The 16,714-nt window shown below is 44.4% G+C and overlaps 1 protein-coding gene across 4 annotated transcripts; it reads right to left on the reverse strand.

The window, feature by feature from the left end:
* Window positions 1-889: 889 nt before the first annotated feature.
* Window positions 890-12,338, reverse strand: LOC142791132 (uncharacterized). 4 transcript variants are annotated; one of them, XM_075885423.1, is made up of 5 exons: window positions 11,976-12,338; window positions 6,905-6,967; window positions 4,665-4,753; window positions 1,335-1,494; window positions 890-1,237 (listed from the first exon to the last, which is right to left on the reverse strand). In XM_075885423.1, the coding sequence occupies exons 4-5, from the start codon at window positions 1,435-1,437 to the stop codon at window positions 975-977; spliced, it is 366 nt and encodes a 121-aa protein (XP_075741538.1). In that variant the 5' UTR covers window positions 1,438-1,494; window positions 4,665-4,753; window positions 6,905-6,967; window positions 11,976-12,338; the 3' UTR covers window positions 890-974. The 4 variants fall into 4 exon arrangements, with proteins under 4 accessions (XP_075741538.1, XP_075741537.1, XP_075741536.1 ...); XM_075885422.1 differs by having other exon boundaries at window positions 4,527-4,753; XM_075885421.1 differs by having other exon boundaries at window positions 1,335-4,753; window positions 6,905-6,959.
* Between the last annotated feature and the right edge of the window lie 4,376 nt (window positions 12,339-16,714).

Below are 16,714 nucleotides of genomic sequence, written 5' to 3' on the forward strand. Positions count from 1 at the left end.
CATTTTATAACTATTACCAGATAAAGCATTCCCAGGCAGCACGCCGCCGTTGGACCAATCTTGGACCAACATCGGCTAACATCGGCACCGACGTCGGGCCGACGTCGGAAGTGCAACTTCTTCCAATGTCGGGCCGACGTTCAAGCCAATGATGGGCCGACGTTTTGCCGATGTTTTAGCCAGTATGCAACCAACATTGGGCCGACGAAGGTCCATCGTATTGCCGACAAAGCTGCCAATGTTCGGCCAACATTGGGCCATATTTCAGCCAATCACATGCCATTTTTACGCCGATGTTTGCTGCACGACGAATATTGGCTACGGATGTACGACCGACATTGGACCAATCCAGGGCCACATTGCAGCCAGTCAAATGCCGTTATTACACCGATGTTTCCTGCACGACGAATATTGGCTACTGATTGGCTTGCCATTATGTCACCATTATTAGTAGGGAATTTTTCTTACCGGAAGATTTAAACAATATGCCTCGATGACCCGCTCTTGTAGCTTTGCAGCCCTGTATACTTGGGGCAACAGAAAATTGAATGCTGAGAACTGAAAGCAGTTACTCGATCTATTTCATCTTTTATACCTCATTCCCTTTGCTAACACTAGAAGTGCAGTTTATTTTTTTACCAATTTATCTTTTGCAATAGCGAGTGCTTTATTTGGTACTGGTATTTGGTACAGCAGATCGAAAAAAGTCGTTAGGAAGTAAATGTTGAAAGCCTATGTCCCCCCCTTGCAATCCCCACATATGTCCCCCACATGGTAATCGAGAATATTCATAGTTTAGAGCAGTTTTTTTGTAACTAAAACATGGTGATGGTGCTTCCGAATCAGCATAAGCTAGCCGAACAGTGCACCACCGACAGTCTGCAGACTATTTATTCTTTGTTTTTTTATTTATTTGGTACAACAAAAAATGTATACATTGAAAAATATATATACACAACTAAAAAAGGCCCGCTCTACTGCAGGTCAGGTTGCGTTGGGGGCACAGTGACAGTGGTGCTGTCAAGGCCCTGGCTGCTGTGGCTGGGCAGGAAGCCAGCTGCCGCGAGCAGCCGATAATCTGCACTCTGAGAGTGGGGATCATCGGGCTGCTCCACAACAAATGCTTCTCTGAAGCGCCGCTTCCTGCCCCCACAGCGATCACCAGACCCTGGCAGCCACCTCTTAATAAAGTTGAGGGTCTCCGCCTGGTCGCACCCTGCTTTTTGGCAGATGACATCTGCATACAAGAACAGAAATACCATAGTACACATGAAGCACTGCAGTACAGAGAATACACAAGGGTACACACACATAAAACAATGAACAAGTCTAACCTGTCACTAATCTACAGAGCCTCAGGTTCACAAAGGCCTTTTTCCCTTTTTTGCCATGAAGGCTGTACAGCACTTGCACGTCATGTGCCAATACAGCCTTCATGGCATTCACACCAATTTCTCGGAGGCCACGTCCCCCAATCTGCAGGAGGTGCTTGCGCTGTAAAAAAATGCAAGAAGCATAGATGGGGTAAATGCAACAGCACATCGAAATGTTTTCGTGATAAAAATCTGCAAGAAGAGGACACTGAAAACAACAACTTGAATTTTTGGGCATCACAACATTTCATTGTTTTTTTACGCTAACTTCAACTCACTTGGCCTAAAATGGTTTCCACATCAGCCCTCTCACACTCAGTGTGAGAACCTTTCAGAGTCCTTCTCTGAATGCAGTTTAGCTGTTATGAAATCAAATACAACACTGTTATAACCCTTAATAAATATTGATTCTAGCTATGAAATAGTATAATTACTTTGTACAGTGCTCAAATTCCAATACACGTTTCTTCGAGGTTACAATGTCTTTGCCTGAATGTTGACCAGGAGTAGCTTCTACAGGTGAAAAACGATAAAATATGTGGAATTCAAAAAGAAGCTTGGACATGTTTTTAATCAATGCATTGTAAGCAGAGCACAACAAGATAAATGAACATGATCAAGGCGTACTAAGAGGCAACCTTAGAGCGACCAAATCTTGGTCATAGATGAAACTGATAGAAAAATAAAGGTCGCACTAGATGGTCGCACCATTTGCTGTTTATATTTTTCTGTGATAGCCAACAAAGAGGCATGTCGCTATAGAAATCTCATCACAATAAACAAAGGTGCATTTTTCTTCACACTGCGAAATTGGGAGCATGTTAGATTTTTAAAAAAGTAAGAAATCGGCTAACACAAGGCAGGGTGAACTGTAGCTCAAAGTAGAGAGAGCCGCAGCGGACACGAAATAGGGTGATAAATGAACAAAATTACTGAATGTCTGTTTTAAGCAGGCTATTGCTAGTCACTGCTCATCAAACACACGATGCCGCCTACATCGTCTGCTAGCTTAGGACAGTTCACTCGGACTTCACAGACTATAGTAAATACAGTCGAATCTCATTAATTCCAACACACTTAATTCGAACTGACGCTGTGGTCCTATCAAAGCTATACCGCGCTCCGAAAATGCTCTCAGCACCCCGCCCAATCCTTCGGTGGCACTTCAGACACCTCATCGCTGTGCTTGAAGAAGAAAATGAAGAAAAGAAAAGACTGCGGTGGAATGTTTGCCAAATGCCAATCTGCGACATTCCTGTGCCCCACTTCGGCTTTTTCCGTCCCTGCCACGTAGAGACCCTTCTCCTCTTAATACTGCGCATGAAGAGAAAGAGGGGAAAAAAAGCTGTCGCAGAGAGTTGGCTCTCTCATGCCGATCTGCAACGCGCCGGTGTCACGCTTCCCTGTTTTTCGTTCCTGCTATGTAGAGACTCTTTTCCTTTCAACACCGCGCATGAAGAGAGAAAAAAAAAAAAAAAGCTGCCGCAGAGTGTTTCTCTCTCGAATGCCAATCTGCCTTTCTCCAGGTGGAGACGCTCCTCCATTCTCATCATGTGCTGGCCACGCTCCGGCTGCAGCGCAGATGGTAACAGTGGAAACACAGTTGTCTTCGAAGAGTGTCAGCACTGGACATTGCCGCGCGCAACTTCTTTTGCCAGGAGAATACTGAAGCCGAAGTACAAATGTTTTGCAAACTGCACGCAAAACTTGTTGACTCATTGCAAGGCCAACGTGTACAGACATGTATTGACTACTTTAATTAATGACGGATGTCCTGTAATTTGTGAATAAAACTTCTCCATGCACATGCATCACTGCATGGTGAGCCCTCCGCTCGTTTACCGTATTTACTCTATTCTACCGCGCCCTCGATTGTAACGCGCGCCCGGTTTCCACGACAAAAAAAAAAAAAAAAACACTAAGACATCGGTTGCAACGCGCACCCTTTTTTCTCGTTAGCCCGCTTGATCACACCACTCGCGAAAACGACTCTTTTTGAGAGCGTCTTCCGTTTAAATATGAAGTACGGGGGAACCTTATGCCTATCTGACGTGCAACAGAGCATTGCTGTCACTCTAGTTTTACCGTGGCCCGATGTCAGTACACAAACTTGCTTCGCCCCCTTCTCCTAGACGGTTGTGGTGCCAGGCATGTCGAAGTAAAGAGGCGTGTGATCGGCATTCCCGATTTGCCCAAGCAGGTAGCCGTTGTTGTGCCGCAAGTTTAGGAGGAACCTCTGAAGACTCTGAAGCTTTTCTTCGTACTCCTCCGGCAACTTCCGGCATATGCCCGTTCGCCTTCGGAGGGAAAAGCCTTTTCTCTTCATAAAGTTCGTTAGCCAGCACCTGCTCGTATTAAAATGGCTCTGCATTAGCCCTTTTTCCAAGGCTAACTGCATAGCCTGCACTTGGAGCAGTTCTGTCGTCACGGGCCGCTGTGCCGCTCACTGCTTAATCACATACTCGCCGAGCAGCTCTTCAATTTGTGGAAACCGACCCTGCTGTGGTCCACTGAAGCCTTTGCGTGAATCTTTGCTGTCGACAATATTCTGCTTTTGTTTCCGCCAGTCCCGCACGCACGTTTCGGGAACTCCGAATGACCGCGATGCGGCCCGATTTCTGTTCGTTCCGGCACACGCGACGACTTTTTTTTTAGAAGCAGCATTGTGGTGCACTCGTCGAGTTTTTGGAGTCGGCCCTACCATGCCGTCGATGCTAATGTACTACAAGATGACGAACTCCTCAGCACACGTATGAAGTGCCGCGCATGGGAAACACATAGGCAGAAATGACCGACGCGCCATGCCGACGCACGTAGGGGGCGGCCATTTTGTAAGTGGCGATGGCAATAGAATGACCATACTTATTTTTTTTTTTCGTACTCGATTCTAACGCACATGCGATTTATGAACTCTCTTAACCGGAAAAAAGGTGCGTGTTAGATTCAAGTAATTACGGTAACTTTCATTATTTTGAACTTCTTTTAATTTGAACAAATTTTCTGGCCTCTTTGAGTACGAATTATTCATATTCGACTGTAGTACAGTGGCTCATGAGATAACCTGACTAGTTTGTTTCCCGAAACACAGTATCTTAAAGCAGTACTAAATTTCTGCATGTTACAAAGGCATATTAAAAATCAAGAAATATACACCAAAGCCGCAGCCGCAGCTTTACTCTGCACAGCTGCCTCTGCTGCCTCCACTTCTCCAATTGTACCAGCAGGCAGCCGGGGAAGGTCAGAGGGGCGCTGTGCTGGCTGGGCGTGTTGAGGCACGGACAAGAGCCGAACCTAGTGCTTCAGCTGTCGCACCTCCTGCAGAACCTCTCTTTGTTGCTGCCGGATGCCAAGTTGGATCCGCAGGATCCGTAGCAATAGAGCTGAAACATACAAGAGTACATACCATATTTACTCGCACAATTTGCATCCTCACATAATTTGCTCACCAGTATAATTAGCCAGCCTGCTTTACTACAAGAAACTTTTTGCTCGCATACTTTGCCCTCCCCAACCAGCCCGAGCCACCTTGCCAGCACACACACAGACACATTTGACTTCATGATGCTCTGGTCAGGCACATCTCTTGTCGAGCAGGCGAGTGCAGTCTTACGCAAAATCGGCTGAGTGCAAGGTCCCTTCTTCCATGAACTTTTATGCTTTCCCTAGAATATCGAACTTGAAAACTGAAACCTGTTTATGTGTAGTCCGAAATGCCTAAAGGTTTGCCTCCTATCTTCCCACCTCTTCCACGGCAAGAATGTATTCCCGAGACACAGCACAGATGTTGAACGCGTGCAAGGACCTGTCACATCAACTAGATGAGGCAGGTTTTCGCACTCATTTTTTTTTTTTTTCGGTTTCGCCATCTGGCCATTGCGTTTTTACCGTTCCTTGTGATAGGCTACAATAATTATATACGAGGCAGATTGCTGTTATAAAGCTTACCGAAGAAAACTGAAACCGTGCTACCGCTAAGCACATCAGCGTGGAGTTCTTCGACATGCAATATTCAGTATGGGAGCCAGCAGAAGAGTGCGTTGAATAAGACTTAGCATAGAAGCTTGGGTGTGTTGGTTAGATATCGGAGGGAACACAACGCAATAGAAGACTGGGACAAGGAATGGACACACACACACATGAAGGGCGACACACACAGCACTGTGTTGGCATCGCGCTTCCTTGTCTGCATCTTACTTTACGTTGGGTTCCCAACAATTATTGGAGAGTACTTATGTTCTCTGGTATAACCCTGTCGTGGGAACTGGTTTTTGTGAGCACTGTCCGGAAGAACTTCAAGAAAATAGGGGCACTTGAACAGGCTTAGCAAACAAATGACAATCCGCTTTGAGACAGCTGTGACAGCGCCTGCAACATATATTCCCAGTTGAGCTTTTAGGCCAGCGATACCTACTAGCTTCGCACATGACCGGATTGACAAAAAAAGTACACATAATACGCGAGTATATACCGCATTTGACTCTGTAGCTTTGATGAACCAGGCAGATACACAAATTTATCCAAAACTCCATTGATTCTGTTGCAAAATTATTCAACAAACAAATTGCGATGTTATCTATGTTACTATACGATTGTGGCACTTCACCATTGCAGCTTTCCAGGAGGCACACATAGTGCAGCGTTAGTTCACCACTCGCAGTTAATTGTATGCAGTAGGTTGCTCACAGCAACTGACTGCATGCAATGGTGAACATCTTGCATGCTTGCACCGCTGTTTCAGCATGCTGGCTGCTTCCCATACGGCTATCAATTGATGTTCACAAAATTGGGAAGATGAAGAAAGACTACACAGTGCCCTCTGGCCACCCTATACTCCAAACCTCCAGCCAACAAACAAACAAAAGAAACAGAAGTATGCAAATGAATATTATTCCTAATGCAGCTGGAATGGAGTGTAGTTTTCACCAATTCTGTGTGTTAAGTCAATATGGAGTGAGTTAACTCCATAAAGTAGCTTTTCTCATAACAGTGTTCACTCTATTGTAACACAAGGAGTGACTTCATAGCATCTAGAAGGAAAAATAGAATCTTCAGTATTTGATAGAAATGTGAGGCTCTACCTTAAAACAACAATAATCTGGAAAAAGAACTCATTACATTTGAAAAAAGGTAGCACAGTTGATCCCCTTTACAAGAGACACTGATGTAACAGACAAACGGGGACAAGAGGCACCAGTGTGCAGGCTGACATTTGGCCCATCATGCATCAGGCACTCCGTAGATGCGCCTGTGCAGCCGGGAACCCTGCAGTCAAGCATGCAGAGCAAGACTGTTGACCACTGTACAATGACACATTGCCACAAAATTTCAAAACTTCATTTCACAGACTTCTGCAAAAGCTTCTTACACTCTTGCATAATCTTTGCACAAGCTTCTCTCATTCTTGCGTGATTTTCGTCAGAACATATAAGTGTTGGAAGTTGTATGTCCCCAAAAACTTGCACAATACAAATAGCATACATTAAAGTCTATCACTTAATACGTGCATAGTGTAACAATGAAAGGAAACTCACGCATGGTTTGCTCCGAGCCTTCCCCGTGCGGTGCCTCCTTGAGCCTTGGAGAGCACTGTACAGCTAGAGCAAAGTAGCATCAATCCAGTGTTAATGGCAGGTTAACAAGACAACACAACTAACCCCCATATTCATAAACGCTCCCCGACTCGACTTTCACCCTTCCCTTGACAGAGTTGAGCACTGTGCCGCTGCTCGTTTGAAAGCGACGCTGCGCTACTCGAGAATCACAGCAGATTATTGCTGACATGCAGCAATTTTCTCTGCTTAGAGACGGCGCTCCCATCAGCCATCTCAAGTGAAGGTGAAGCGTTCAGTGGAGGGACGTTCTAGAATACGGGGGTAAGATTGGTTGCAAGAACACTACAATAGACACACTTAATTTTTACACTTCATCTATATTGTACAGCTACACACATTCTGCATCCTTTAGCTACACACATTCTGCATCCTTATAATGCAACATACACATACAGGCTTATAAAGTAAACACTGTAGGCTGCTCAAATAACACCTACACAAAAAAATTACCCAAAAGTGGCCATGCGCAAAGTACTTTTATTAGAAACTCACAAAACTTTTGCGGTGATGGAGAATAAATAAGACAGGTTACGCTTGGAGGCACATGAGACCTTCGCAGCTTTCATAAAGTACAAAAAACAATATGGTATGTGTGTGTGTATGTACGCATGAAGCTTCAGCCTTTACATACGGTTTCTTGAAAGAATCGACTATGAATTTTATGGCACCTGTGTCCTTCAGCGCAATCGAAAGCCTGCTGATCAGTGTGTGCAATTGTGGAATAGTTACATGGAAAATGGCGTGAAACACCTAAAATCAAATTTTTCTAGCTAGGAAATATGCAGCTGTGTATACACAACACATGCTGCAAACAGTGGGAGGTGACCACAAGAGTGATTTGAGTGTAAGCGGCAGTATTCCGCATTCATGCACCCCGCCATTTTCAACTGTTGCCCAAAAGCAGCAGCACTTCAGCGTGCTACTTTTTTTTTTTGCATCATAAACAGCACGGAATACAGCGAGGATGAAAACAACATATGCAATTAAATTTTGAGCACTATTTATGGCGCGCATGATTGATTGATTGATATGTGGGGTTTAACATCCCAAAACCACTATATGATGATGATAGACGCCGTAGTGGAGGGCTCCGGAAATTTAGACCACCTGGGGTTCTTTAACGTGCACCTAAATCTGAGCACACGGGCCTACAACATTCCCGCCTCCATCGGAAATGCAGCTGCCGCAGCCAGGATTCGAACCCGCGCCCTGCGGGTCAGCAGCCGAGTACCTTAGCCACTAGACCACCGCGGCGGGGATGGTGCGCATGAAAAAAAAAAAAAATAGGCCTTTGTACAACGACGAATTCATAATTTGCCTTCACGGACCTTCTGTTAGGCTGGACCACATACAGATTTTTTGTGGCTTTCAAAAGAGATTTGAAAAAAAAAAAAAATAATAATAACCGTGTTTACTCTCGTCATGAGCGCACTCACTAAGTCACCCTCATTTCAGTCGCCAAAATTTTGAATTTTTTTTTTCTTCCACATATTAAACACACACCTTACGTTCATCCGCTGAAGTCCCACGGGCTCCCCCCCCTTTGCCGCCTTCGCTCGCTGCCACGTGCCATTTTATTTTTGTTTCTATTTGTTCACGGAACGTCCCCTGTCTTTTTTAATTATCTCTTGTAACATATGTGGCATTATCTTGTTCCCGAGGTGCCACAGGTGCTCTGCTTTGTAGATGCACCATTAAACTAGTATTTTTGATCAACTGTGCATTTCCGATGTTTACCTTGCAAGTACGTAAAACTGGCATGCTTCTTGATCTACGATACACATGTGGCTTGTCTCACTTTGAAGGAAAAGTTAGCATACAATAGTGTAAATGCTTAGAATTTGAAATATTGAGGCAGCAGCACACCGGAGATGATCATATGATAAAGAAACAAGTGCTGCATTATTACTGGCAAGTTGTCACTTATATGTACAAATAAATTTTGCGAGCTAAAAAAAGTACAAAAGCACAACGAGGCTATGATGTGGTTCAACCAGTGGATTCGCTTCATTTATCACGCCATATGATGAAGCTTCCTTTGGTAAAACTGCTCAGATAAGAAAAAAAGTTTGCTGTCCAATACAGCAACTATACAAAGTGTGCACGTGCATCTCGCAGCGCCTTTTCGTCACTTCCGAAATGCGCCTCCAACATGCCCGGGCACCAACCGAATCTATCGCCTACAACTGCCATGTTGTCTCCTCGTGCTTGCACCCGTTAAGTTTTGCTTCACGATGCAGGTTTGAGAAATTATGAGCAGCTAGTGAGGCAACTTGATTTAGTAGTCCACGCAGAGGGAGCAGAGCTTAGGGTGTTTCTTCGCTGAAAGTTATAACCTGAAATTGAGAACGCACATTCCGATTTTCCTAAAAGTACCAGCGTATTTGGCTGGTGCAGAATAACAAAAGCTACTTGAAGAAACTTTGCAATATTTGCATCTTCAGGTGCAACTTCATTACGGGTAAGTGCCATACCCAAGTATTTACCTGCAAACAGATATAGCTTACCAAGATTCTGTACATACAAACTTGTCCGCAGTTAAAATCATGATGGCGAGGAAGGCGGTTAAAATCGTGATGGCGATCGCGGAGATTTGGTATTGCATTGAAACAAACTATAAAGAATGGGAAACAATATTAGTTCACTTTGAAGTATAGCCGATCGGTTCAAGTTGGGCGTCAGGATTTTTTTTAATTAGTCAATTAATTCTATACACGGTCTCTATCATGTTCAGTGACTCCACTGTACATTAGCGTACAACAAAAGCAAAATACAAAATGAAAAGTGTGTTAAAGCATACGCGAAAAATAAAGTGATGACTGGCATTACCGCGGCACACACCACGCAAAGTCGCTATCTGCCTTGTATAATATTTTCCTCGACTATTTCCACAAATTGCAATCAAAGAGGCTCAAGCTCAACATCAGCACTGTTTAAAACACTTGGGGGGGGGGGGGGGGGGGGGGGCATTGCTACTTTGGTGGCGTAGGCCGTGACAATATATTCATAATATTATATCTCTTGTAAACTTGCCTAGCTCTGCACGACTAGTTTTCGATGGGAGCAGCTGCGCTTCGCACATCCACTCTTAAAATTGCGGCTCGAGAGATTTTGAGCTTTCACTTGTTTTTGGGCCAGGCAATTTGTAGTGAAAGCGAGATAATAGGCCCTCATAGGTTGTGGCGGGCAGCCGGTGTACGCCGTGGCTGGTATATGTGTCGCACATCCTTATTATCTAGTCTTGTATCGAGTGAACGAGCGAGGCCTTCCTAATCCAATGAGCTCGTTAAAGTAAGACAACAAAAAACCACAATGCTTCCACATCGTTCACAGCAACAGATGACGAGCCCCCAACAAACCGCACTGCAGCATGTGAACTGCCGTAGGTACCCAGGGAGTTACCCGGGCATGGTGGGAGAGGGCGACAACGGCAGAAGTGACATCACAAGAACACTATGTATAAAGGGGACATTTAAAGACTTTTCCCATTTTTTAAACTTCGTGCACTGTTCTGTCACAATTTGTAGCTCAGAATAGTTGTATTTTGAAAAGGGCACTAATTCATAAGCCCAATGGTTCAAGGATGGGTGCATTTAGGGGGCCCATTCTGCGTTTTACTTATGCCCTTCAAGAACTTGCTTACAGGGCCAAAGTCCTGTTTCAGAAGGAACACGCTAGTGCATGGCCAGCAGTCCGTCAAGCACTAGTGCTGGTGAGATTTGGAGATGCAGCACATGCGCATCCTCATCTGCTACTTCTCTGCTCATGCTCTCGGGGCTTACTTGCGAGGCACGGTTCTTCGCACTTTTCATTTTCACACTGTAAATCAACTGATACCAACTCTGCCTTCCATTATTTAATAAACCAATATTTCATGGTCACGAGGACGAGCTTAAAATGTTTGCTACATCAGACCTGAACAGCATTTTGAGTCATCGAAACTTGCTAGTTGCAGCGAGCATTATGCGAAAAATATGATGTGCTTTACGGTGACAACTTGCAAAACACTGCAGCAACGATTAAAATCATGCATTTTTTGTGCTCACAGGAAATCCCTGAAGCAGGAGGCACTGGGCTAGATAAATTGCGCAGCTAAAATACGGATGCGCTTTTCAATGCTGTCATGCGTACAGGCGGAGAAATGGCAGACAAAACTGGGCGCACCCCGATTCTATGCGCATGCGTCCCATTCACAAGCCTCGCTGCCAGTTAGCACCACATGGCTCACTGTCCATGAGCTCGCTTGTTTCCTGTAACAGTGGACCATACGGTACACCTATTTAAAAACGAGGATAGAATGTATATAATGCAGCATCTGATGAAGCCATGACGATGTGTTGCTGATGAAATCTGGAACTCTAGTTAGTACCCTTATTGTTAACCAGTCGACCGACTAGCAAAACGATTTGCGACTGAAATGATGGCATCTACACCTGCCCTTAAAGGGACACTGAACAAAGTTTTTGCCGCCGAGATTTTCAGCCGAAGCAAAAGATTGGGCCATGAAATTCATAGACAATAATAATTTCAAGCAGAAACTACAAAAACATACTGAATTTAATGAGCCTTTTACAAAATGTCGCGTCTAGCTCTTAGACACGGCGTTTTCTAAAAGGTCGCGACATTTATTTTTCAAGTTTATTTTTGTTATTCAAGACAAATCTACGGTGCATTGTTTACAGAAAACAAAATTGCCTCGGTAAGATTTCTTTGCGAGCAGCTTACTAATTTTAAGGCGGGCGCGTTGATTCGTGAACTGAAGGATGCGAGTGATCGATCTTGCCTGCTAGTGGCTAGGCGACAAAGGCTTTACCTCATGTCCTGGTGTAGCTAAGTCACGCAAATGGAGCAGAAAATGTGCATTATCATTTATTTCACCTACATATCACACGTATGTGACTTATTGCCGGTGACAGGTGATCAGGATGAAGTCGACAAGTTGCAAATCTGAACAAGAATTCACTCGAATGAAAAACCAACCTATACTCACGTGCACGGTGAAGTCGAACACGTCGTCCGTCAATGTTGTCGCTGATGCCCGAAGGAAAAGAGAAGAGGACAAGCGACGGGGTCGTCTCTTTCTATAAAGTCGGCGGAACTGCCAGAACGGCCAACACAAAAGGCATCGGGTTGACATTCCTCCATCTGGGCATCAGTCGCTCCACCCGGGCATGCAGCTGCTACTGGTTCTACTACTATCCTCGTCCTCGTGCCTCTTCCCGACATTGCAGTGTTGCTGCCATACTCGCGAACCTTTTTAAATTAAAGCACGCAATCATGTATTATCGTGCGCCATACTAAACTTACAAAGAGTGCGCCGGTACATGAGATCACGAAGCGCGGTCCACGCCATCACAAGAGCAATTAGAGAAATGAAACAAAGAAAACAAAAATGTATAAAATAGTTTGTCTCAATACGATCCGCAATCCAGTTTCCTGCAGCGGCTTTTGGCTCTGTATGAACGGCCAAGCCAGTGCCAAGCCAAGCTTGCGTCTCTGATCAGCTGTTTGTTTCCATCGAGAATTCAACAGTGAACTGGCAATTTGTTTAGATGATATTGCTAAAGGGCTTGAAATTGAATATTTCTCTACGTACTACTGCTGTACTTTTCCTCTCTGTTTCCTGATCACAGTGATGAGATTGAGGAGGTTACAATTTAGAAAACAGCAAGTGCAGCTCAAGTATTGCTAGTATCGCTGTTTCGGTAATAAAATGTTACAAAGATTTTGCCCCGCGACCTGCTTGCCGTGTTCGAGCACCCAGTAGAAATTTACGGTGCCGCGTTTGAAAGAGTTGAATAAAATTGCAATATTACGAAAGAAAGGCTCTGAAGCAACATCGCATTTTATCAGGCCTACACCTCCCACACCTAGACGAGTAAAACTCGTCGATATTATCTTGCAAAGCTGTGTATAATATTTAAAACACATTCTTTAGCCCACGATGAATTGTTCTCTCGTGTGGCTTCTCCATTTGGTACTGTCATGTTAACTTACAAAGGCAACTTGCCATATTTAGTCTCTTTAGATGTTGCAAAAGCTTGACACGTGGTGTGTATGCCATACTGATAATTCTCCTCGTAACCTGGGTCCGCCTCTTTAAACAGCGTCGCATTTTATTGTTCGCAATTGTGTTTGTTTTATACTGTAAGCGAGCTGTGTGATTTCATCAATATTCACGAGTGTTCCCTGACTATACAAACACGTGCGTCTTATTTGGTGCGGTGCACGTTTGTATGTAGCAAAAAATGCCATTTCGTCAGCGTGTGTCTGCATACACTTGCATGCCCTGCAGTACGTGTACATAATTAATGCAGTAAGGACTGCAATGCATAGCCTTGCATGGGACATATATTCCATGCACCCTCAGAGAAATGTTGTTTGTTATGAGCCTACTGTTTATCATTACATTTTTTTTTTCGTTAAAATTTTCATCTCCATATAAACCAGCTGTATAGAGGCACGAGCTTCAGCAGCTTCCTCGTTGTTCCATTTTAAATGAAAACACCAAGCCTACCCGAATCAATGATCTGTTTGCTATCATTACTGTTATGTGTTCTACGACGTACACAAGGACAGTAGTATACAAAAAATAGGGAGGGAATTGAATGCCCTGCCTGCATGGCTGCGCCCTTTCACAAGATCAGGCGCTGCGCTGTGAAGCTTCCTACCGGCCTGCGCAAATTCAAGGGAGCGTACAATAGCGTGGTTCAAGAGGACTTGTGGGGAATACTAGACACACTGGGTGTAAAACATGGAGTCACTAATCGTTTAAAGGAAATCTATAAAACTAACAAGGTAGTTAAAAAGTGGGAAAAACAGGTATCCAAGCCCACAGTGGTGAAATGTGGACTTAGGCAGGCGTGCCCACTGTCACCCTTCTTATTCATGATGTACCAACAAGGATTAGAGGCCAAATTAGAGGCAAGGGGACTTGGCTTCAACCTCTCTTTAGTCAAACAAGGAAAGCTCATTGATCAGGCACTACCAGCATTAATCTACGCAGATCATATAGTGCTAATGGCCGACAACAAGGAAGATTTGCAGAGGTTGATGGACATCTGCGGTAATGAGGGAGATAAGTTAGATTTTAGATTCAGTTAGGAAAAATCAGTAGTCATGATTTTTAATGATAACAAAAGTAGTGAGCTTAGAATACAGGAAGTCACGCTAGAGATAACAGATAAATACAAATAACTGGGCGTATGGATAAGCAATGGGACCGAGTACCTGAGGGAACACGAAATATGCGTGACGACTAAAGATAACAGGAATGCAGCAGTGATGAAAAATAGGGCACTGTGGAATTACAATAGGTATAATGTTGTGAGAGGAATATTGAAAGGGGTCATGGTTCCTGGGCTGACGTTCGGCAACGCGGTCTTGTGCATGAGGTCAGAAGTTCAAGCAAGATTAGAAATTAGGCAACGTGAAATATGTAGGCTTGCTTTAGGAGCTCACGGGAATACACCAAACCAGGGAGTACAAGGTGATATGGGATGGACATCATTTGATGGCAGGGAAGCTAGCAGCAAGATGAAATTTGAGAAGCGATTGAGAGAAATGGGGGAGGAGCGTTGGGCTATGAAGGTTTTCAGCTACTTGTGCATGAAGAATGTCAATACAAAATGGAGGAAGCGAACCAGGAAATTGACTGGTAAATACTTAGAAAACAGCAGGTGGCCAAACCAGAAAGAACTATCGGTTAAAAAGGAACTGCAGGAAACGGAGACTGACATGTGGAGAATTGGCATGATTAAGAAGTCCGCACTAGAGATCTATCGAACTTTTAAGCAGGAAATTGCCAAAGAAAGAATCTATGATAATACTCAGGGTAGTTCTCTACTGTTTGAGGCCAGGACGGGAGTATTGCGAACCAAGACATATCGGGCCAAATATGAAGAGGTAGACACAATATGCAGTGCGTGCGAAGAGAAAGAAAAAGTGCCGAACACTTGACAATGCTCTGTAAGGGGCTTCATCTTATAGTTCAAGATGACGGCGCAGAGTTTTTCAAAGCACTGGTGTTTAGGGACAGGGAAGGCAAAATAGACTTTAAGCGGGTAGACTTAACTAGAAGGAGGTTATCTGATTGATGGCTAAAGTCAAGGCACGAGTGAAAATTAAACCCTTCACTTCAAAGTACCTGTCCAACTTTACTGTTTAAAGGGGAAAAAAAAAATCTAGTGGTTAGTTCACTAAGCATTACGGCTAGGTGACGTTAGCCGCCGCCCGATCTAAAGGGTACGGCCACATCCATCCATCTATCCAGCCAAGAATATGCTCTCTGGCTTGTTGCTCCAGGCCTAGTCAGGTAGATTTTCTGGCCTCACCGTTGAATTGTTTGCTCGGGTTGTGGCTTGCAAACATTGCGGTTTTGGGCTTCGTATCATCTTGTTCCGTCATCATGTCCTCCAAGTGGAGGACATGTCGCAGTGTGAGGAGGGAGTACGACAAGGCGCTGATAGAATGTGCTATCAGTCTTACCAGGCAGGCGGTTGAGAGCGCACCGAGGCAGCTGACGCACACCAGCACTATCCGCTTCCTGTATAATACAGGCTAGGGAATTATAGAAACACAGAGCAGAAATCAACTCTTGTGCCTCTCTCATGCACTCACAAGGCGGAACCTGCTTCGAACACTGAGGACCGAGCTAAGCAACACCATGCGTACCGATAAATCATTGTCTCCTATTGCAATAATAATTAAGGCACGCATGCAACTTAAACCATTGTCACGCAAGATGAATTCACAACACCATCGAAGTGAACCCAAGGCACGTGCTGATTATTATGTACGGTACTAGCGCTAAATTCATGCAGACGTTTAGTTGGCGCTGCAGTAGGCCTAGTTGAAGGAATGGCCACAGCTACTGCTGTGATGGAGAACGGGCTCATTAACATCTTCATGTAGATTAAAACGGCTTACCCCGAAATGGCTGGGAGTGTCACGCTATCTCTAGCAGTGGCACATGCAGTTGCATATTTAACGATTACAGAAATGGCGTACCGATTTCCAAAGCACCTATCAATACTTCCGTCAAGGCGTAGCACCAAACACTTTATCGCACATTTCGGGAAACATACCTTTTTCTCCCAATCTGGTGGCTAGGCATGACTACGCCCAAGAATAGGCATGTTAGTATGTATGTCGGAGGTATTTACATCTGAACCCTGAAAAACTATTTCCCTAAACCCATGGAAAAAAAAAAGAAAATGGAATTTGCACCTGTCATCACATTGCACCCCATCACAGGTATGGGATCAGATTGGCCTGGCGCTCAATACTCCCTTACGCCTAATCAGAGCTCGGTTTGGCACCAGCTCCAGGCAAAACCATTTATAATCTCCTGTCTGGCACATTTGTTTTACTCTGCTCTCTCTCAACCAGAGTGCACCACCTGTGGTTCACCCCTGGTGGATCTTTTTCACTGTTTGTGAATTGCACACAAAGCCCTTACTGGTAGATCCTATTCCCAATTCTTCACTATTCTCACGGGAGGCCACTCTTTGGGCACCTTACATCACGACATGTGCGTGTCATGATGTCAGTGCCGTCTTTTTCAGAGTCGGCGCCATCTTTTCTTTCTCTTTTGCTCCTTCCCTGTCCTGTGTTTCTGGTGTTGCGCTGTAAACAAGTGAAGATGTTAAAGAACACCAGATGTTCAAAATTTGCTTCTCATTATATATCGGGGTTTTGGGAATTAAAACCCCAGATATATTGAAAGAA

This window comes from Rhipicephalus microplus, unplaced genomic scaffold (assembly GCF_043290135.1).
Source record: "Rhipicephalus microplus isolate Deutch F79 unplaced genomic scaffold, USDA_Rmic scaffold_141, whole genome shotgun sequence".
Taxonomy (NCBI): Eukaryota; Metazoa; Arthropoda; class Arachnida; order Ixodida; family Ixodidae; genus Rhipicephalus; species Rhipicephalus microplus.

Coding starts and splice junctions, on each gene's coding strand:
- LOC142791132 (XM_075885421.1), bottom strand. CDS start 1,611: ATGCCCAAAAATTCAAGTTGTTGTTTTCAGTGTCCTCTTCTTGCAGAT. Junction 1,238..1,334: donor GCTCTGTAGATTAGTGACAG/GTTAGACTTGTT, acceptor TCTTGTATGCAG/ATGTCATCTGCCAAAAAGCA.